General features: G+C 34.5%; 1 protein-coding gene across 1 annotated transcript; it reads right to left on the bottom strand.

The window, feature by feature from the left end:
- On the bottom strand, positions 1-18,533 carry LOC106828076 (alpha-S2-casein-like). Its single transcript, XM_070506585.1, has 17 exons — positions 18,498-18,533; positions 16,804-16,866; positions 15,464-15,490; positions 14,659-14,682; positions 14,528-14,569; positions 12,576-12,602; positions 11,423-11,446; positions 8,690-8,716; positions 8,097-8,120; positions 7,363-7,389; positions 5,910-5,933; positions 5,771-5,815; positions 4,035-4,039; positions 3,587-3,710; positions 2,800-2,845; positions 1,459-1,506; positions 1-257 (listed from the first exon to the last, which is right to left on the bottom strand). The coding sequence occupies exons 2-14, from the start codon at positions 16,852-16,854 to the stop codon at positions 3,707-3,709; spliced, it is 351 nt and encodes a 116-aa protein (XP_070362686.1). The 5' UTR covers positions 16,855-16,866; positions 18,498-18,533; the 3' UTR covers positions 1-257; positions 1,459-1,506; positions 2,800-2,845; positions 3,587-3,706.
- Between the last annotated feature and the right edge of the window lie 4,680 nt (positions 18,534-23,213).

Genomic DNA, 23,213 nt, shown 5'->3' with positions numbered 1-23,213 from the left:
CAAGAGATACGTGTATCTATATCCCGGAAACAGCACTGAAAAGACTTCAATTAATCATCAGTACACTTAATATGTCCAGATCTGGCATATCCAACATAAAATAAAAAGAAGAATATAAACAATACAGAAAAGATTCCACGTAATCTTCTTTGGGCTCAATATTGTTGTATTTTCAACAAGCATGTCAAAACATGTCGATAACATGAGGTGATATGATAGATGAGAAAACTTTATAGGAATGATTTTTCCAGTCAAACCTATGAAAAAAGAGAAAATATTGGATTAGCTATAAAATTTATATTCCATGATATACATATGTGGTAAGTGTATACATATATGTGCATAATACTTAGAAACATGCAAACATACATTCTGGTCTAATTATTTATGTTTATACTTATTACTAATTATTTATATTTATTACTAATTAATATTTTCTAGAGTCAACATAATAGGCTATTAGTGTTTGTTATATAAATGACCAAATGACTGATAGTTAATAACCAGATTCTGTATTAGTTCTATTTATGCCTCCATTAAATGAGAAATACTTATATTTTTTGGCAAATTTTAAAGGAACATTTTAATAATTTTTAATTTCGAAGTAGTTTATTGCATAAAATATACTATTACTTGTTACCATGACTATTTCTTGATTTAATTGGAATATAGATTTGTCAAATCATTGTATTTAGCAAAATGTCCTTTTGAAAAAGTTTTTAAAAAATATCTTTAAAAAATAAACCCTTCAAAATTCATTTTACTAGAAACTTTCTTCCTTATAGTAAATTTACTTATTTTGTAAATATTCTGTCAATTTCATTTGCTTCTGCCTTAGGATATCCTTCTGACATTGTTTGCTTTGTCTATTTCTCATTTTCCTAAACGACATAGTTCAGGTTTTAATCTGATGTGTCAATTGATCTTTTCATACTACCAACTGTATCATGGTCATAATTCTAATTTAGCACTTAGTAAATTTCTTTATAGCCAGTCCTGATGGTCCACTGGTTAAGATTCAATGCTTTCACTGCCCCAGGCTGGGTTCCTTTCTTTGCCAGGGAACCACATCACCCATCTGTTGGTTGTTATTCTGTGGTGGCTGTGTGTTGCTGTGATGCTGAAAGCCATGCCACCAGTATTTCAAACACCAGCAGGATCACCCACGGTGGACAGGTTTCAGCAGAGCTTCCAGACTAAGACAGACTAGGAAGAAGGACCTGGCCACCCTCTTCTGAAAAAATTGTCCACGAAAATCTTATGAATAACAGTGGAGCATTGTCCAGTATAGCTCAGGAAGGTGGGAGGATGGCTCAAAAAGACCAGGCAGAGTTCTGCTCTGCTGTACACAGAGTCACTAGGAGTTGGAATTGACTCAATGGAACTAACGACAACAAAATTTCTTTGTAAATTTGTTTCTCCTTTTAGAACTGAAATTAAGGAGAGTTCTGTCAGTACCTCATTTCTCTCTCTCGTCTCTCATTTAGCGGGACTCATGATAAGCGACTGCAAAATATAGAATGGATGAATGACAGCAAAATGAATATTCCTATTCAGAAAATACAACTACAACCCAGCTTTGATTCACATCAATCATGTTATTTTTCTCACATAACATTATTTGGAAAAGTTGCCTGATCTCCTTTCATCATCAGGAGGGCCAAACTGAAGAAGAGAATCAAGCTATGGGACGAACACCTTTAAAAGGTAAAAATCTCCCTCTCAAATTAATCTCTAGCTGGCTTAGGTGTGCAGTGTTGCCTCAGGAGTGGAGTGTTTCGGAGGAAGAGCCCTTGGGCTGGACACCTCTGTTGGAATCTTGCCTCCTGCACTTATCACATGCACTGTCATCATGGGCAATTGACTTTACCTCCCTGAGCGTTGCTTGCACCATCTACACATTGCTTGATAATGTTAACAACCTTACAGGTTCATGTGAGCATGAAACTAGTTAATATGGGCAAAGGGTTTAGAACAGTGGCTGACACATTTTAAGCACTCAGTAAGTATCAGCTATTACTATCGGATTTCCCATTGTATACTTTGTTATGTTGGCCCTGTATATGTATTATTTTACTACATATACATATAGGTTTTGAGCAACAGTTTAAATTTGGGACTGTAAAAAAGACAAAGGAGATAAATTGAGGGAGATAAACCTTCCTAAGAAAGAAAACTTTAACATTACAATGAAAACATTAGGGAAAATAGGAGGTGACCATAAAGAAGACCCTCACTTTGGCTCACTGTTGACTTAGGTCTCCATTATGACTCTGAATCTAATGTGGAGGCGAATGGAATCTTGGTTGAAATCTCAAAGCGAGGGACAACGACTACAGGTAGAAAAGTAGGCTTTACAGATTTCAAGAAGAAAAAAATATCAATGAGTTTTCCCACAGCAATTGCTGCAGAATAATTTGTCATAAAAAAGCTCCACTTTAAATAAAAGCCCCAAAAATATCTATCTTCCCCCAAGAAGAAAATATGATTCTGAGTTTCCTGATCAACCAAAAGGTGAAAGGAAAACATTAGTGACCATGGTGGATACTTGTGCTTATGAAGATTTCTACTCAGAGCCGTTATTTCCGGGTGAATGTATCCAGAAAAGATATTTTCTATAATTTTAAAAAAATATTTCCGAAAAGCATATGCGTGCAAATAACACAGATAAATCATTTGTAAATCAAAAAGTTTATAGCACAATTTTAAATATTTTACAAGCTAAACAATGATTTAAATCAGATCGTGTAAAGAGCCTACTTAAATTGTGGCTCTACATGCAGGTTTAAAGGCACTTACCTAAGCTCCAGAAGCAGCAGTTAATTCAAGAATCTTAAAAGTTTCTCTTAAGAGAAAAAAAAAAACTTTGGTTTGTTTTAATTCGCGAAGAATGTTTACTTCTCGCTTGAAATATTTAGGGCATCTTTAGGCATTTACCATTGAAACATAAATTGTGAAAGTCTTATGTTCTATTATGAAAATTATCTCCATGTGCTACACGCCTGTCTTGGAAATTCAATCACACGGAGAAAATAAAAATAGAAAATATCATCCAGAGAATTACCAGATCTGGAATTCAATCCTAGGACTTCTGATGGTAAATCATTAATATTTATACAAAATTAGTAACCCTCTGGATTCAATTTCCTGTTGTATTATTTAGTCCTCACCTGAAGAAAGCTACTTAAATCAAAATACTTTCATTATATGAAGGTGGACTATTAAATATAGCTTGAGAATTCTATTCCACTTCTTAAAGTTTCAGATTCTTTTTGTAAAACAAATTAATATTATCTATATCTTCCCATATCATGGAATTGCTATAGAAATCAAACAAACTATGTACACAAATGTTTAGGAAATTGAAATCCAATAAAAATGCAATTTTTTACCATATTTTTGTGATTTTGTTACATTTGAACTATATAATTTTTTATTTTAATAATTGGCTCTGACATTTTAATTTAAATTTGATATGGTTTCTAGGTGAGACCTTTGGATGTTTTCTTTAATTTCTTTAGACGTCTTTTTGCAAAAGACAACTATAACAACTATAACTTTGTTACTTAAAAAAAAGCAAACATACCAAAGTGATAATAAATGGGTAGGTGTTTTCCTTAATGCGATTCCAAGGGCTCATGGGTATCTGCTGTGGATGAACAGCCTGGAAATACTGGGGAGAGGGGAACTTTGGGTTGATTTTCACCTAGAAAGAAATAAAATTATTAATAACTATCCTCACTCAATGTCCTCCAGTGTTTAAAAGAGAGATAGATGGAACCAAATGAATTACAACTTTACATATTTTGATATTTTTAAAGTATTCTAAGTAGACCCAGCAAAAGGAGAGTTACTTAAATATAACACATTCTAAATATTTTTACAATATAGAGTGAACTACAGAATTAAAGAAATTATCTGGTTAATTCACTCATGCAGAAAAGTCTAAGAGAAAAAGAAAATGTATATGTAATAAGGCAAGAGGAGAATCTTTTTGGATTACCAAGAGAAGTATCTTATCTCAGTTTTTCATTTGTTTCTCCATTTCTGGTCTTTAGAGTTGAAGGGGCTCAGCATAATTTCTAGTGATTTTTTTTCACTGGAATCTACGACTCAGAGCAGTTGCTTCATCTCTGAGCGTTACTTACAGTGTAGGATTACACGACTTCATATAAAGAGAGCATCCTGAATAGTGTTAGTCACATATTTTATGGACAATGAATGTTCCCTACCTCCAAATTCTTTCTTTAAGCCTGCTTCATCAGCCTTACAGTAGATTATTGTATGGAATAAGGATGGAAGTAAAATAACAGTTTCCCACAGAATAACTTTCAGTTCTTCTGAATGTAAAGCTGTCTTCTTAATTGCCAGGGAACAAGCGCTGAGTGGATCCCTGGCTATGATACATAATTGATACAATGGGAGAATGCTACAGGAATCATTTTGACGAAATGTAAAGAAGGTCTTCATAGCAATGAGAACATACTAAACTGGGCAGGTTTTCATTCGGGCAGATGATAGTTTGAGAACACTGAAGCAAACCCTGCTTCTGTTATAAAAAGCTTTAAAGGAAATTTCTACATTGTATAGGAGGATGATTAGAGTAATGCTTAATAGTATTAATACATTTAGTGTATCCCTAGCATTCCATTACACATTTTACATATATAACCTGGAGTGACCCTCACAAAGAGCCTTCAGAGTCAATAGTATATTTCTATGCTCATTTTTGAGTTGAGGATACTGATGGGGTTCAGGGCAGGCCACCCCAAGATGTGCCACTCTGGTATGCAGACTATTTCGAGCTAAAGACAATAAATGCTCAGACTCAGCAAGAACATTCACTTTTCCCCTCTAAGTACCTGAAAGAAATTTAAAATAAAGGCCTGTCCCCAGGACAGCCCATCACCGTAGATAACTTCGGGTTCTGGTAGACTGGGAGGATCCTTGCTAAGCCCACTCTTCTCAAAGTTTTATTTACCGAACATCTGCTTTTCCATTTCCATGTGGGTTGCCTTCCTCCCGTTTGAAGACCAAACCACTGCCCCAAACGTCCTCCTTGTCTGTAGCTGAAGATACTTCAAGAGGCAGCCTCAGCCTGTTGGCTGAGTTGGTCAGTTTGCCTGAGCCTCTCCCATGTATACATGTTGTCAAGCTTTGTTTAACTTTCTCCTGTTATTCTGTCTCACATGAATTTAATTCATTGTCTGGCCAGAAGGATCCAGAGGAGGTAGAGGAAATGTCTTCCTACAATACCATAACTGAAAGGATGAAGTACTTTAAAAATGTCACAGACAGCAAATGCAGTGGAGCTGGAGTTTGATTATAAACTGCCTGACTCCAAAGCTTGTGTCCTTTCCCGAGATCTGTGTGTCTCCAGGCCACAGTGGTTGGTAATGAGAATTCCTATGGTTTGAAAACAGTCACTAAGACTCTAATTTTGAGATGCCAGGTCACGCCATAGTGTTGAAGAGAATTTGGAGTGTAGTTGCACTATGAGGATAGATCATTTGAACAAAGCCCAACATATTTTGAGGTTTGCAACTGCTCCAAAATCAATCAGATAATTGCTCAAAATAATTTTTCCTGAAAGATAAGTCTATATGGATTTGCAAAGACAATGGCTGCATACCACAATAACAACAATAACAGAAATATGGTTTATTTTGAATGCTATTTTAATTTCGGATTGAATGATAAATGATAATTTGGGGGAAGAAAAATCTGCAATTATTCTTGTACTTAAATTATAGGTTTATAAATTAATTACCAACTGTTTCAGGTAATTCTTTTCTTCATCACTCAGCTCAATTTCCTGTTAAGAACCAAAAACACTTGTTAATGAAAATACAAAAGAAATCACTCCTGGGTAATATTAAATATATTTTATTTCAAGGGAAATTACTTACCTCAGGGAATATTTCTGTAGATCCCTTAGGAAAAGATAATAAAAATCAGCTGTGATTGGATGACATAAGAGTGATTGAACCTAACTAGTTATGATAGAGAGCTAGGAATAATGGAATGATTTAGAGCCAGCCTATTGCTAATGAGAAATACAGCGCTAACTACTGAACATAAGATTTAATTAAGAATTGATACGCTGAAGCATTCATCAGTGAGCACATGCTCTGGGATAACATACCGACACACTGCTGAAGATAGGTTTTGTTACAAAGTCTCCATCCATATACATCCAAACACTGAAAAATGACCACAGAGTATAGGCCAAGTACACAATGAACACAGTGGCCTGGTGAGGTGGGAGGTAAAGGAAAGCCTGCATGTGGTTTCTAGAAGTGGCCTGGGCTCTGAGTTTGAGACTGAGACTTGAGATGGAATGACAGGGAGAAGCACGCTTCCTAAGGCACTGGGGAGGAAGGCCTTGATCTGTGCCACAGGCCACGAGACATCAGGTCACAATCTATGCTTCACCATCTCCAGGACCCTTTCCCCGCTGTGCTCACTCACCTGGCTCTTTCCATCACAACAGGCACTTATTGTACTAGTCACCTATGCAACTTGTACAACCCGCTCTAGGATTCAGCCCCCTCATTAGTATTGAGAGAGAAAATTACGGTGAAAGTAGTTTATAGGCTCTTAATTTTCTACTGGGTTATTTTTTTAAAAAATGCAGTTTCCGAAGAGGCAGAGGAAGATATACATTATCCAAGAATATGGAATAGAACAGTTAATGTTGGTTAAGTGATAGTTAATTTCACAACCCCAAATAACTTTGAGTTGAATATATTTATTACACAATTTTCCTTTTATTTCTGTTGTATATTTTGATGTGACTTTGGAAAAAAAATTAGAAGCTTCTAATTTGCTATAAAATAATACACCAGCATAAAAATGTGCTGTTTCTAGATGGATCATTTGTTTCTTTGACTTTAAAAGAAAGTATCACTTATCTCATTAGATGAGTTACTACAAGTGTCTTTGGGGAATTTTTTTAAAATTTAATAATATAATCAAAATCTGGAGACCAAGACTAATTGAATCAGTAGCATGATCATTTTTTAAATATCAGTAGTATGATAGAAATGTTCATGTTACCAACATGAGCAATACTATGGCAGGCAAAAATAACTTGTCTTTCAAAAAAATTGTGAAATTGGTCTCATTTTTAAAAACAATGTATAACATAGAAAAGATAATTAGATATAAATGGAAATGTCTTAACTGAGAGAATTAAGAACAATTAAAGAAAATACAATCCAGAGGTCATATAAAAATTGTATTTTTTATGCAACTAAAGTTATCTTTTCCTGGTTTGTTAAGAGGGTAAACTTGCAGGCATGCCACTTCTCATTAACATTTTAACCCTAATCCACCCATATATAAATAAAAATACTTTACCATATCAACAGTCTTCTTTGAGGTTTTCTTAAAGAAAGAAAAGAAGAATTAAACACACTGCTTTCACTCTACTAGTTATACAGAATTTCCTTTTTGGATTAGCAAGAAAAGTCCATTTTCCATAAAAAGAAGAGTAAGAAATGCATTTGCTCCCATTATTTGAATTGTATCTGAGTTCCCTAAATAGTGGAAAAACACAATCAGTGTGTTACTAGAATGTAACCTCCACATGGAATGGGATTTACTTCCCTTATTCATTGTTGTATTCCCAAGATCAAGAATCATGTAAAGGACATAGTACTTGGGAAATACATATTTCTTAGAAATAAGTATATTCATAAGTTTAATTCAGTTAGTACATTAAGAATCATTTTAAATTGTACTGTGTTTGTTGCAAAGTACATTAAATGGGTTTTGTGTGTAAAAGTATTCATATCTTGTTTTGGATAGTTTTTACATAAAATTTCTATTGGAGTAGATTTCAGGGAAAATAATTGGTAAATATTTGCTTAGGTAAGCAAATATAGTAATAACAAATGAAAAAATTCTGGGGATTATATAAGAATCAAAAATCACTAAATGGAAAGATCTCCATTCCTCATGGGAAATAAGGAATTTCGTTCATCAATCAAGTCCCGTGTTTAGTTATGCAAAGTAAATAACACTCATTGTATAACCATAGTGAAATAAAAAATAACTTTAAAACTTGATTTATTTTAGTAGTAGTGACTTACTTCCTGGGAGATGCTAGTAAATTCCTTAGGAAAAGAAAGAATACATTTCAATTACTTGTCCATTCAAATGTTATTTTTCTCCCATGCAGTTTACCACATTTTCATAAATGAAATACAAAGGAACAAACCAAGCAAATCCATAGGTGATGTTCAGTCTGTCTTCAGACATTTACAGTATGCACCATTGCCAGGAAAATATTTGGAAATTAGAACTTAATGTATAAAGTTGAATCCTTACTCCTGATGGGGTTCTTTCCATCCACTTTATGAAATTGAGCACGGACACCACTTTATGAAAATGACTCCTGGAGTAATATTGTTATTCAGTCACCTCTAGCAAAGGAAATGGTGTTGAACATTTTTGCTAGAGTCTGGTAGCACGCAAATCTAATCTTGCTAACTTTAAATGTGCACAGTTTTACTCTGTTCCCATAAATGTTTCTTATCATCATCATACTTTTTATTTTCATTTTCTCTACTTGTAACTGACCTTATGCATAAAAATTAAAAATTTAGAATAAGAATAGTCTTGTACATAACTTAAGATCTGTTACTACATGCCATGATTTTGTTTTCACGGGAAAGCCCCTTACCTCGCTGGAGGAGTGGTGCTCTTTTTCCTATATAAAAACAAAAAATAAGTTTCAATTTAATGGCCTAATCAAATAGCCATGTGGAATGTCTTCCCTTTCTAGGGAGATTTTAGTTGAATTGGGCTTCCTTTGCAAAACCTTTGTGGTTTCCTGCAATTGTAACACCCACATGACTCTGTGCTTGAAAGAAATTAATGTTTTAACTTAATATATTTATTATATTTAGGAATTGGTTCAAGTGCTGGATTATAGCTATTAAAGTTCCCACATCTTAAAATGCAGTATACACTATGTAGAAATGTGCTAAAGAATACTGCAATATTTTAATATAGTTATGTATTTATCACGTAAGGAAATGTATATTTAGTTTTATGCTAAGTGTTGAAAATAACAGTATTGGACAAGAGTCCTCTATAAAAAGAAGATTTGAACATTAAAGCATTTTCTTAATGATATTTTCAAATAATTGGCAAAAAATCCAACTTTGGCGAAAGTACTCATATGTTAGCCACTCGCTAGAACTGAAATATACTTTTAGCTGAGCAAAAATACTTTATTAAGACGAGTGATTGAGGCACAGAGCAAAATAAAAAGATAAGGAGGAAGGTGGTTAAGACTAGTAGAGTCTAAGGAAGAAGACACTATTGTTCCATGTACAAAATTGACCACCAAAGTATTTTTCTTCTTTTCTCCTAAATTGCACATGTAGCATATGCAATTCTCTATCTTAGCTTTACTGTTGAATTGGCTACAAATTAAGGAGATGCCAAAGTCTGCCAGGACACATGCCTAAAATAATGAGATAAACGAGGTAGCAAAGACTGAGCACCACAGGTAAATGGTGATCATCTGAGGAAATGTAAATTTAGAGGTCAAGGAAGGGATTGGTGTGCGGTTTTTTACTATTCGCAGGGTAAAGGGATTAAATTATTAGTGTCTCCTTAAATGATTGTAATATTCTTGGTATATTACAAGAAAAGTAGTAGAATTTCCCAGAAGGGGAAACAGATGATAGTCATTTGTCTTCATGGGCTTCCATGGCTTCCTCCTATCTGATGCTGATTATAAGCCTGAAGATATTGGGGAAAGTCCAACTCCTGGTAAAACTGATTGTATTTATTCTTGAAGGAAATAAATGTATCAATACTTACACCAAAACCAAATGAATTAAAACTTTATTTAGATAACATGAGAATGATGCCAAATTGACAAAAAAAAAGCCAAAGAATTTTTTATATAAAATCCACGAGAACAGTGTCTACATTCATAAAGTGAACTTCAGAATTGAAGAAATCAGCTAGTTAAGGCCTCCAGTTCAAAATAACTGAATGTAAAAAAGTAAAAGAATGTATAAGAAGAAGAGTAGAGAATTATCAGGAAAACTGTCTAAGTTTGTCTTTCCTTTTTTAACATGTGTTTGGAAAACCCTGGTACTTTTGTCAGGGACAATTCAGCCTCTTTTCCCACACCCCTGGGTGGGTTGCTTAACTCTCGGAGCATCACTTAACTTGAAGTGTTACTTGATTTGATACATGTAGAGTGTTACATAATACCAATCACATATATTCAGCTGAATAAATATTCTAGTATGTTCCCACTTTGATTTAGTTATGTATACTTGACCATAGACTACTGTAGAAATTAAAAATGGAATCAGTTAATACTGGATCTTAACTCTTGAAAAATGTTTTGTTCATATAGATGACATAAGTAGGTGTGTAGAAAGTCAGTTTATCTTTAGAACCACCTGGGGATAAGCGTTGGATGTACACATGATTATAATAAGAATGGTACAAGGAGAGAATATTATTAGAAGATTTAGAAAGATTTTAGAGCAATTAGAACTTTCTAAAAATAAAATGGCTTTATTTTGGAGATCTTGTTTTGAAATGCTCAAGAAGAAGCTACTCCTGTAATAAAAGATTTAGAATGGATTTTTCCAATGTGTATAAATTTAATAACAATTGCTATCTTTTGGTGCATTTTTTGTGTTTGAAATATTCTATCATGCAATTTACATATCCTATAACATCATCTTCATAAAAATCTGCAGAATTAGTATTACTAACTTTATTTTCAGTTGATGAAATTCGTTTGGAGAGGTTAAGTAATCACTTGCTGAACAAGTGTTGTAACAGAAGTCATCCAACTCTTTCCTGGCCTTCCAGACTTCTCTAGTCCACGGAACATGGGTCACATGATGGCCTATGGTTTGGGACGAGAGTACTCAATAGCATTTGCCTTAACCGATTGGTCCATGTTGCTACTTCAAAGAGAAGTGCCGCAAGCAATTCTATGCTTTCAGACTATGGTGTGATCTCAGATCACTTAAGAACTTAAGAACATTTTTCTTAAGGTTTGTATCTCTTCCAAGTTTAACTTGATAATTGATCATTTTTCTTAAAAGCTAACTCCAGGTCTGTTTGTTTAGATAATATTTACATATGACAGCAGAAAGGGAAAAAGTGATTTTTGTCATAAACTTGGTGTTAAACATTTCATTGTTAAGAAATGATAAGTAATCATTTGGGATAAGAAAGAGTTGAATTATAAAACATATTCTTTAACTTGAAGTAATAAATTATATGAAAAATTACCAGCTGTTTTAGGTAGAGCTTCTCTTCCTTAGTCAGCTCAATTTTCTGTTAAAAAGCAAAGCACATTAGAGAAATGCAAAATAAAAACATTACTTAATTATATTGAACTAATTTTATTAGAATGGTAATTACTTACGTCAGTGAGGCTGTCAGTAGTTTCCTAAAGTAACAAATCGAGAAATAGCCTTACTTAAACGGTATAGCAGTAACTGTCTCTAAATAATTTTAGGGAAAATTAGGGGCAATTAATTGAACATTCAGAGCCCAAGCCACTAGCACTCAGAAATCAAGTATTTATTAATAATTAAGTTAAATATTTATCTTCAGAACCCTCTCTTACTTTGTGTCAACACAATAACGTGACAAAAAATATGTCTTATTTCAAAGACATTATCAATCCTAAATTGCCTCAACCATTTCATACGCTGACAGAGTGCAGGCAGGTGATCAAAATTGACCTGCATGGTGTGTGGCAAAGGAAACCCTTGTATGCTCTTTGTCAAAATGACAGACATGGCCTGAGACTCTCAGCCTGTCTCTGAGACTGAGGACTAGAGAAAGGAGAAGGCAGGCTTCTTAAGGCACTGACTGGGGAGCATCCAGGTGCTGCCCAAGGCCACCAGGCTCTGGACAAGACCCATGATGATCCTCTCTGCTCTCTCAGAACATGCTCACACTGTGGCTTTTTCCCCCATGGCAGATGTTTCTTGTTCTGGTGACCTACATGATTCCTAACCCAAACCCTCATTCAGCCCCCTTAAAAGTAGTTCTCAAAGTTTAATGTGCATCAGTATCCCCTGGAGGCCTCACTGAAACTAAAACTCGATAGCTTAGCTCCACCTCAAACTTTCTGATTCGGTAGGTGTTGGGTGAGGCCTGATAATCTATATTTCTCATACTTTTCCTGATCCTACTGATATTCCTAATCTGGGGACTACCCTTTGAGAACTGCTCCTCTAGATGATATTGAGAGGGTTTCCAAAGTGTAGCTATGGTGAATGTAACTGTCAAGCTCTTGATTTGGCACTGACTTGATTTAAGATGCAATTTCCTGTGAAGTTACATACACATTTTCAGAGAGAACAGGGTAGAATAAACAATGCTTCATAGGAAGATCGTGGATTTCAGCCACCAAGAAATAATTGTGAGTCAAGTGTGTGGTTTTCTCATTACTTCCCTTGAATATTTAGATGTGGATTTGCTAAGAATTATCCAAGTATTGTATAATATTAATGGAAAGTTGCTATTTCTTAAATAGGTTTTTGACTTTAAAAGGAACAGTATCTTACCTCACTAGATGAACCACTAGAAGATTCCTGAGAAATTTAGAAAATAATAATACATAATCATAAAAATCTGGTGACACAAAGAAATTGAATCTTCAGCATTATACCTTGGATAACAGTAGTTACTTTATATATGCTCCGTGTTAATTACCTACTTAATCATTAGTATGAAATGTCAAAAGAAGGACTGAAATAAAAGCAATACATTCATTTTTCATATTTACTTACTGTAACCACCCTTTGAAATCAAATGCGAAGGATAAACATTGTCTACTGTTTCAATGGTAGTGTCTCCCTTATGAGAATGAGAAAATTTATGGGTATAAAAATAATATAGGCAGGGTCAAAGGATAATTTTTAGCCTTATATAAATTTTTCTGTTTTATTAAAAGAGAAATTGTCTATAGGCTACTATTAATGTTTAATTTTAGGTATAAATATTGTCAATTAAATATAGTTCCTATGAACAAAAATGTCTCACCTTTTCATCTATCCTTCTATTCTTTTCTAATTAAAAAGAATTGGATATATTATTCCCACAAATTGTTTATATTTTCCACTCACTATAAAGAGAAAACCCATCTTACATAGATGGAAGCATAATGATGAATTTACTTTCACTTTATGTGTTTATATTAATCAGATCAAAAATTCTCAATTGGTAACAAATATGGCAATGGTGGGAAACTGAACAGTCAGCACCATTAGGGAGGGCTTTGGTCTGCTGTGTTCAATGTTGTATTCCAGGGCCTAGAATAGTGTCTGCAGTATGCTTCTTTCTCAGTAAATGTTTGTTGAATGAATGAATCGATATCAAAATTCATTTAGATTGTACATAGATACACATTGTTTTTAACTTTAATAACTATGCACTTATTTTAATGTATTTTTAAAAATATATGTCATAAAATGTGGTAGATTTTACAGAAAGAAATTTAGGCAGTGATTATAGAAGGTTTGCATTAAAAAATTTAAGTTTAGGGGCTGGACCCATGGCCAAGTGGTTAAGTTCGTGCACTCCGCTGCAGGCGGCCCAGTGTTTCGTTGGTTCGAATCCTGGGCGTGAACATGGCACTGCTCATCAAACCACGCTGAGGCAGCAACCCACATGCCACAACTAGAAGGACCCACAACGAAGAATATACAACTATGTACCGGGGGGGACTTTGGGAGAAAAAGTCAAAATAAAAAAATCTTAAAAAAAAAAATTTAAGTTTAAAAGAGTAAATTTTGAGAATAATATTAACTATTAGCTTACCTAATTAAAATCAGGAAATGACTAAGGTCTCTATTCTTCATGGGAACTAAGAGGGAAAGTATTTAGTGGATTACTTGATTCATATTCAAATAAATATTCTTCCATTGAATTATTTTTCAAAGTAGGACCAGTGCATGTTTTGTCCTGATTTCCAAATTGGAAATATCAATGTGTTGATATTGAGTGCCTTTCTCATCTAGGGTAATTTTACTCAGAGCAATATTATACTACACATTACTATCATATTTCAAATCAAGATAGTATATCTAGTAGGAATTGGAGGAAATTTTCTCCCGAAAATGAACAAAATCGGGGCTGATTTAAGTCCTAATTTTAGAGAAATAAACTTTTCTGTAATTCATGTATAAAATTTTTTGGCATAAAATGATAGCTATAAAATATAAAATGGTGTATCAAAAAGTCCTGAATAGGGTCTCAGAAAGGAAGGTGATGGACCACGAATAAAAACTCCTTTCAGAAAGATAGCACTTTGAAAACTTGGGTCACGAGTAGACCACAAATATGTGCTCCTGGAATCCTTTGCACATTATTTTACAGCAGTTAAGACAGTGAAAACATCACCTACTTCAGATTCAGAGATGTAAAACAATACCCAGATGCACAGATAGGAAAATAACATAATTGATAGAAAATATATCTTATTTATCAAACAAGAAGACAGTAATATGAATTTTACCTGGCTGGTTTGGAAGGCCACATTATTGTCCTGCTTATATTTCTGAAAAAACAAATAATATTTATTTCATAGCAATATAAAAATTAAAAATCACTTTTTAAATGAATTTAATGTAAGAAGTTATGACTTACTTCTTGGGAGATATTGGTAGATTCCTTAGAAAAAGAAATTGATAATGCACTTTTAATACATATTTATGAAATATTTATTCATCCTACCCAAGGAAGTAGCAATCCATACTCTTCATCCAGTAATTTGAGATAAAATACTTAGCCTTTGCCTGAAGGAAAGTGAATTTGACCTAAAATTTTATTCTCCCAAATAATTAACTCATTATATTCTAGTTAAGCGACATATTCTGCATTTTCAATTTCTTATGTGATAACCCAATTCCAACATTTTTGCAAATTCCAATAACAAAGAGGGAAGGAACATTTTATTTGTCCTCTGCACAGTTTTCTTTTTTCCTCCCTGATCTTTAAATGAAATATACAGCAGGAGAACATGGTAATTCTTTGGGCAACACTGAAGGAGCTTTGGGCATCTGTTATGCACCCACGGACAAGAAGACATCTAGACATTAGCACCTAATATAGATTCAGATGGGTTTGAGTCCCTCACTCCAGAAGGAGCTCTAATGGATTCCTGTCATCACCTTCACAAGCTCTTGAGGGCTCACTGTTACCCCTGTCCTAACACCACAATTATTGGATGACTAGTGGAGAAGCAAGTGAAAAAGCATACAGATCCAATCTTAGAATGTTTGTATGCAAAATTTTGATTTATTACCCTCAAATTTTTTAGCAATGATTGAATTTCAAATTTTCCACGATGCTGTAGCTCTAGTGTTCTTGATCACAAAAACGAGAATGATTAACCCAGAACATATTGTGCGGAATTAGGTGCCAGGAATTGTCCTCATAATAAAGTGCCTACCTCACTGGAGGAGACGTGCTTTATCTCCTATATAAATAACAAAAATCCACATAACGTTATCTTGTATGCCTCATTTAAAATGTTAAGGTGAATCTCTCCCTCTACTATTTAACAGCCAAAAAAATTTTTCTTAAGTTCTTTCTAGGGGAGATATAGTAGAATAGGGCCTCCTTTAAAAATTTATTTCAATTTCAAATACAATCGAAAAATAATGACATCATCACTCTTCAGTTCCCAGGAACACTGTGACACATGTCCTTTTGAATATCCTGATCTATTACTTGCTAGCGGCACCTCCTTATTTTTACCTGAGTAATCCTGTGTATTAAAAGGAATGATTGAGGCCATCTTCTCAATACAAAGAAGGAGAAGAGAGTGGTTATGTCTAGTGTAGTTTAAGAGAAAAGAAACCACTGATCCTGTGCAATATTGCTAACTGAAGCACTGCTGTTGTTTTTTAACAAAAGTGTTCATATTAGGAATAGAATTCCTACTTTAGGTTTATTCTAAAATTGACTACAAATGTAAGATGGCACAAATGCCTGTCTGTATGTATCTCTTAGTCACAGGGATATGTGTTCTAGCAAAGGCTCTGAGCACCGCAAGTCAAATTGCCCTTCTGAGAGAGTGAGATGTCAGGGTGGGAGCGACGTGGGTGTGTGAGCTCCACTGAGAACAATGGTGCTTGTAAAGCTGATAGATTAAAATTAAATAGATAATATATATGTAAATTGTGTGTGTGTATATATATATATACATTGACAAAGCACTTTTGTATATATTACCTAGTTACATACTCACTATTTTGTGACATAAATATTATTACTACATTTTCATTATTTTATTTAGTGAATAATTTACAAAGTTATCGCTCAAATCCAGATCTACTAATCTGTCCTCTGTCACATGTCCTTGTTTTGTATTTTATCTTCATGATTTCTGAGCTATTTTTTATCAAGAATAATAAAATTCTGTCACTTCATTGACAGCTGACTTTGGAATCCGAAACTACAGTGCTGGGACTGGCTTACAATTCCAGAGACATGCTGGGGAGAGGGAATAGCTCTTCTAGAAAATTCCAACATATTTTGGAGGGGAATTTAGCTCTTTCTTCCTATAACTATAGCTTCTCCAACACTACAGTGAATAAGCTTCATAGAAAGTTTGTTCCTCTTCACATTGTGTGTAAGATAGAGTCAATACTATCTTTGATTGTGGGTCAAAAGTTTACATACTTCGTTTCTATTCATTGCTGCCTGTGCCTGCATCCTCTGCATATAGTAAACGGTGCACTCATATATTTAAATAAGAATGGGTATCATGTGCCCCATTATGCTTACATGCTTTGCCAGAGCAACAGCCAAAAGGCAGGTAATAATGAAGAACTTCATGGTTACTTGGTCCTGAAAAAACATACAGAAAATCAACAATAGATTTTGCCTTCTAAAAATTACACAATCTGACATTTATCTATTATTATCTTTATACCAGATAATGGAGACTGAAAAATAAAAAATTAATAAAAGCAGATGCATTTTAAGAAGCTCATGAATACAAACATCACAATTTATTTTGAAAGAGCCATTTCCTTGTTGTCATTCAAAGGACATAATGTAAAGCCATATTTGCTAAAATGTAGAAGGTTCAAATATAGTCCATTTGTAGGATTAATCCCTACTGACAGGCATTTTGTGAAGAAAGACTATCAGAAACACAAAATACAACAGGAATACTCTTTTAAAATCAGATCAGGCCAGCCAAAATGCAGCCTGGTTCCTCCTAAGAAGTAGCAGATAGAAATACCCTGGTTGGGCATCAGGTGTCCTGCTAATCCTGGCTGGACCCTGGGCTGCCTACTAATGCTTTCACAACCGCTGAGCATCACTGGGTCTCACTGAACACAGCTAATGTAAGGGACTTGACTGCATGACTTCTAAGATCCCTTCCAGCCAGATCAATCTCTAATCTGTGGCTATAAACAAATCCACAAGGTTTTCAAACTTACAAATTCAACTTCTTTTCACAGTAGGTAAATTAAAAAGTAAAATTATAAAGTTATTTGAATATTTTCCATATATTTTACTCTTTATAGCGCATATATTTAAAATCTATTTTTAAAGGCTACTTTTAATTTTTATGCCAATGATATTAAGATATGCTTGCGATTCACACCTATGTGAATACAGAAGGTGTATATATACAAGTATTATTTGGCTTAATATTTGCATTGTATGATTTAAAAATGATTTCCTAATCCTATAGTATAAAATATCTCAGCTTTACACTTATAATAACCTGTAGTTGATGGTATATTCATTTACTCTTCTAAAATGAAAATATTTTATGCCTGCAATATGCACAGGACATATTTCACATTGACAAAGCTTTGTTTAAATTGTAAAGCATATTTTATTACCTTTTATTAAATATCTGAAATAGGTAAATTTTATGTAACTGTTTTCCAATCAATTTTTCTTAGAGATTGTATTTTACGAAGGTGAAAGAAATTGAAACGTAAAATCATTCGTTATTAGTTAGACATACATTTAACATGTATGGATGGAAATTTAAGATAGTTGCAATTACTAAACAACTGCTATATGGCAAACATGGTGTAGGACTTCTTATAATATTACTTGTAATCTTCAGAATAACTATATACTGTAAGTAGTCTTGTCTCCAATTTCCAGATGAAGAAATTGGTCCAACACAAGGTAAGCAGCTGCTGGATTTCTAGAAACCTGAAGATCTTGGTCCTACCTTCAGAATAAAACCTCAGTACTTTATGAGACAGAGTGTCATAATAAGCAGCGGCCAGTGTCGAAATATTAGCTGCACTTTATAAAAACCTAAAAGGAAGATAAAGCTTATCCTTATATTAATTAACAGTAAATTTCTCAAAGCAATTTCTAGTATACTAGTTTTGGTACCTTCACAAATGTTTTGATTTTTCTGATGCATAGAATCATATTAGGCTTTGAAATATTTTTTCACCAGTCTGTGATGTGAAAGAAACAATGTATGAAAACATTACCTTGTTTCCCAAGTGGAATACTGGAGAACTAGACAGTGGATGCTCTGAGACGGGTGAGCTCAGTGCTTTTTAAATGTTGTTCCTCCATGATATGGTAATTCTGTGGCACAAAATAATTAAAGAGGCATTTGGATTCTAAGAAGTCACTATGATTGGAAATTTTTTTTTCTTCCCGATTTTTGTTCCACAGGTTCCAAGGATTGCTTTACAACAGTTTGATTTAGAATGTGAGAACAGGAAATGCAGATGTTGTAATGATTATCCGTATTTTGTGTGTAGGCCTTCCTCTCCCATGAACTAGTTTTTTGATTTAGGGTAAATTTTTTTCCCCTTCTCTCTTGGCATCTCTTTCTCCTGTGCAACATAAAGGTGTTGTGGACAAAAGTAGAAATTCTCTACTGCTCTAATTTCCAGCTCTAAAATCTCCTGTATAAATATCTGGAATGAATTGGTTGTTTTCTTTTCTCTCTGGTTTTTTTGTCTATAAAATTGCTATAATAATAATAACAGTAATATCTAATCTAATTTAGAGATCGTTGCAAAGTTGGTAATAATGTATATAAAGTAGACACATATTTTTATGGAAACTACTAAAGCAGAAGTTACAAATTCAGAAACTACATTGATCATGCAGGTGGGGACATAAAAGTATAAAGGAGGGCCAGGTGGAAGAAAAGGGATATATGGTGGGCCTATTCCTTCCCTAAGAACATTTTTAAAAAGAAGAGTTAATCCTCAGCTCTAGTCAATTTTGAATGATCCAATAAATGCCCCAATCTTGCCACACCTTCTAATTTTTAAAGGTAGTACAAGAGTTTGAATATTTATGTGAATCTGCTTTTTATATTTTGTGAACTGATTAAACATGTTTTCAAATATTGTGTGGGCCAAACACAGCAGACTACTTTTGCCTAAGTGCCACCAGTGTGACTTCTGTGCAAAGTGCTTGGTTATAATTGCTTGTAATTATTGGAGAATGAGTCATTTTGGAAAGCCAAATTTGCTGGTTAGCTGATGATTGAATGTACCAGCTTCAATATGTTAACATAGCATTTTGTGAAAGAGTTGTTCTAAAATTGACCGAACTTATCACTGCGCTTTTAAACAATAAAGAACAATTAGTGTTTAGCAGCCATTGACAAAGTGATTTCTCCTAAAGTCACATTTTTCTGCATCTAAAAGAAAAAATTGTGTGACCGGCCAGCTGGCATAGTGATTAAGTGCATGCACTCCATTTCAGCAGCCCAGAGATTCATAGGTTCAGATCCAGGGCCGGACCTATACGCCATTCATCTGGCCGTGCTGTAGTGGTATCCCTCATACAAAATGGGGGAAGATTGGCACAGATGTTAGCACAGGGATGGTCTTCCTCAAGCAAAAAAGAGGGAGATTGGCAATGGATGTTAGCTCAGAGATAATCTTCCTTACCAAAGAAAAAAAGAAAAGAAAAAAACTTGCATCTAATTTTATATTTTCTTTGTTGCTATCACTAATTATGTCACATTTTATGGAACTATTTCATTAAATCAGTTTTCATTCCATAGCCATCTTTCTAGTTCCAACAACTGCCCTGAACCTGGCATGTTGTGGTGGTCAGTAAATTCTTTAGTTTTACAGTCAGCATTTTTGTGTTTAGCAGACACCCCTTGGACTCTTATTTATTACCTCTAGTTTCTAAGATACTGGAAGTCATGCAACTGTGCTTTTGCATTTCTCGACACTCTAGAAAATTTTCTATGAGTTACTAAATAATAAGAGCGTCCATCTAATTTTCTGTCCACCTCTAAGAACTTACTCATGTGGTTATAGTCTTTCTCTTATATATCTTTACTTGTTGTGTTTGCACTTGTTCATTCCCTCTGTCTACAATAATCTTTAATTCTCTCTTATCTTACAGATACCCTCTCATTATTCTGTACTTCCCATCAGCCACACCATCTCTTCACTCTTTACAATGACCGTCAATCTTCTTGAAAGACTTCATCTTTGTGGCTTCTTCTCCCTGACCTCTTCAATCCACTGCCTCTGTGCTAGTCAACTCAACATCTCTGCCACAGGTAATAGTATCCAGCTTCATAATTGGTCTTCCAACTTTTTATTTGTCATTTCCAAAATATATTTTCCACAACATCCTCACAATTTTTTTTAAATAGATATATCAGGTAACCTAACTGTCTAAAAATATTTCTCTGGCATCTTATCATGTCTAAGGTACTGTTGAAGATATTTAACATAGCATTCAAGGCCATTCAAATTTGCACAGCAGATATTTGTGATTCCATTTCTTTCTACTCTTTAAGTCTCATTCACACTTTTCTTGATAACATCACGGATTTTCATTTTTCCCACTTTTCTTCTGTGACTTTCCCACTTTTCCTCTCACTAAGAATGCACCTCCATCACATTTTCCAGGGAGTGCATGATAATTTCTTATTTGTTCTTCAAGGTCAGGTTGAAATTTGAACACAGCAGTGAAAATATCCTGCAATTATCATACAAACACAATTCCTTGTGTTGCTTATATAAATTTCTTTTTATATTAAATGAAAACAATATATAAATATGAATATGTAGATAGATGCTGATATATAACTGTAGTTTATTTAATAATAATTACTGAGTACCTAAGATATGCTAGAAACTCTTTTAGACACTTAGAGCCATGAACAAAAGAAAAATGTCAGGCTTTGTGGATGTTATACTCTAAGTTATAACTCTAACTCTATACTCTGGAAGGGGAGCTCCAACATGAAAGGTAAGAAAGAGTTAGATTGATAGTGAGACATACTAAGGAGGAAACTGAATTGGAGAAAGGGATAAGAGGTTTTGGTAGGGATGGGTTTTCAATATTAGTGTGGCCAGGAATTGCTTTCCTGAGCAGAAGAGTAAAAACTTGAAGGGAATACAGTAAACAATACAACCAGCTGGGAGAAGAGCATTCCAGTCCAGGCCATGAGGTGGGAGCATGCCTGGCCTGCTGAAAAAAAATTTACAAAGCAAATAGGACAGTGCAGTTGGATTTGAGTAGATTTGGTGGAACTGAGGTCGGGGAAGCAAAAAGAGCCAGATAATGGCAGATTTCTAGGGCACGGGAAGGACTTCAGAAGGCTTTTCTTCAAGAATTCAGCTTCGGGCCGTGATTGCCTATCAGGGGCTGGATTTATCTTCCTGCTTTAAATCCTGAAAAAAGAACAAAATATACGATACGCTAATTTTAAGATGTATAATAAATAATGTAGGACTTGTTCCAGAAGAGAAGAGAAAAAAGCAAGATAAGCCCTGTCGTTGTCCAAGTTTATTACCTGGAAAGAACTTACAAGCTGCAGCACAGGAGAGGCGCTTAAAAAGACTAGGCAATTCTGAATTGAGGAGAAATAGTTGAGATTAGTGGAGGCAAATGTCCGCAAATAAACACAGCAGAATAGTGAACAGGAGGAAATTGCAAAGACAGGAGAGAACTGCACAGGGAAAGGATTCTGGAGATCTACAGACGGTTGCCCTAATCTTCCGCTGATTTTGATGAACACAAATAAGCATAAGGAAATTCTGTGAGGTTGGGGACAGAACATCAGCAAGAAACAGGTTGTACAATACCTGGAAACAGGGCTGTGAATAGACCCTGTTTCCACAGCTAGAGTGGAGATACCTTGCAAAGCACGTGGCATTGTTAGAACACTTTGGTAGTAGGCGAAGTTTAGCTCTAAATGAAAGGTGAGCCTGGCCTTGACTGTCTAATAAAGATTAATTGAAAGACTTTAAGGTGCGAAATTATTTACAAGCAACTTCATTGTGACCCCAACCCTAAATCAATATTTAAAAAATAGTAAAGAAAGGGGCTGGCCCGGTGGCTGAGTGGTTAAGTTTGCGTACTCCGCTGCAGCTGCCCAGGGTTTCGCCTGTTCAAATCCCGGGAGCAGACATGACGCTGCTCATCAGGCCATGCTGAGGCAGCATCCCACATGCCACAACTAGAAGGACCGGCAACGAAGAATATACAACTATGTACTGGGGGGCTTTGGGAAGAAAAAGGAAAAAATAAAATCTTTAAAAATAACAAAAAAAAACCCCAGCACCCAAAACAGATAAATCACAATGTCTGGCACCTGATCAAAATTACCTGGCATGGAATAAAAAAGGAAAATATAACTCACAATGGAGAGAAAGATCAATTGACACAAAAAGATTCAGAAGTCACACAATTATAGAATTAGTAAAGCAGGATGTTAAAATAGTTTTTGTAAGTATGTTCTATGAGTTTAAGTAGAGGAAAACTTGAGCATCTTTGAAAAATATAACGTCTAAGATGAAAAGTAAAATGAATGTAACTAATAGCATGTTTAGAAATAGGTTAGGGGACTTGAAAGATTCCTGAAGAAAAGAAGTTTAGGAACTTGAAAATACAGCAGTAAAACTGTGCAAAATAACATGGACCAAGAAACTGAAAAAAAATCCATCCGTGCTTCAATGAACTGCGGGATACCTTGTGTTAATTCCCAAGGATTTGTAGTGAAGGTGAAAAGGAAGAGGTAGGAAAAATATTTGAATACATAAATGACTGAAAATTTCCCAGATATGAGGAAAACTGTAATCTGTAGATCAAGAAATTCAACAAAAGACAAGCACGAGAGCATGAAAAAAACAACATCAAAAACACCATAGTCAATTTTCTTGCTAGCAAGTCATAAAGAGAACATTTAGAAGTATGAGAGAGAAAAA

This window comes from Equus asinus, chromosome 3 (assembly GCF_041296235.1).
Source record: "Equus asinus isolate D_3611 breed Donkey chromosome 3, EquAss-T2T_v2, whole genome shotgun sequence".
In the NCBI taxonomy this organism is placed as follows: Eukaryota; Metazoa; Chordata; class Mammalia; order Perissodactyla; family Equidae; genus Equus; species Equus asinus.
The sequence above is the reverse complement of the archived record's forward strand: the minus strand, read 5'-3'. Positions and strand labels throughout refer to the sequence as shown.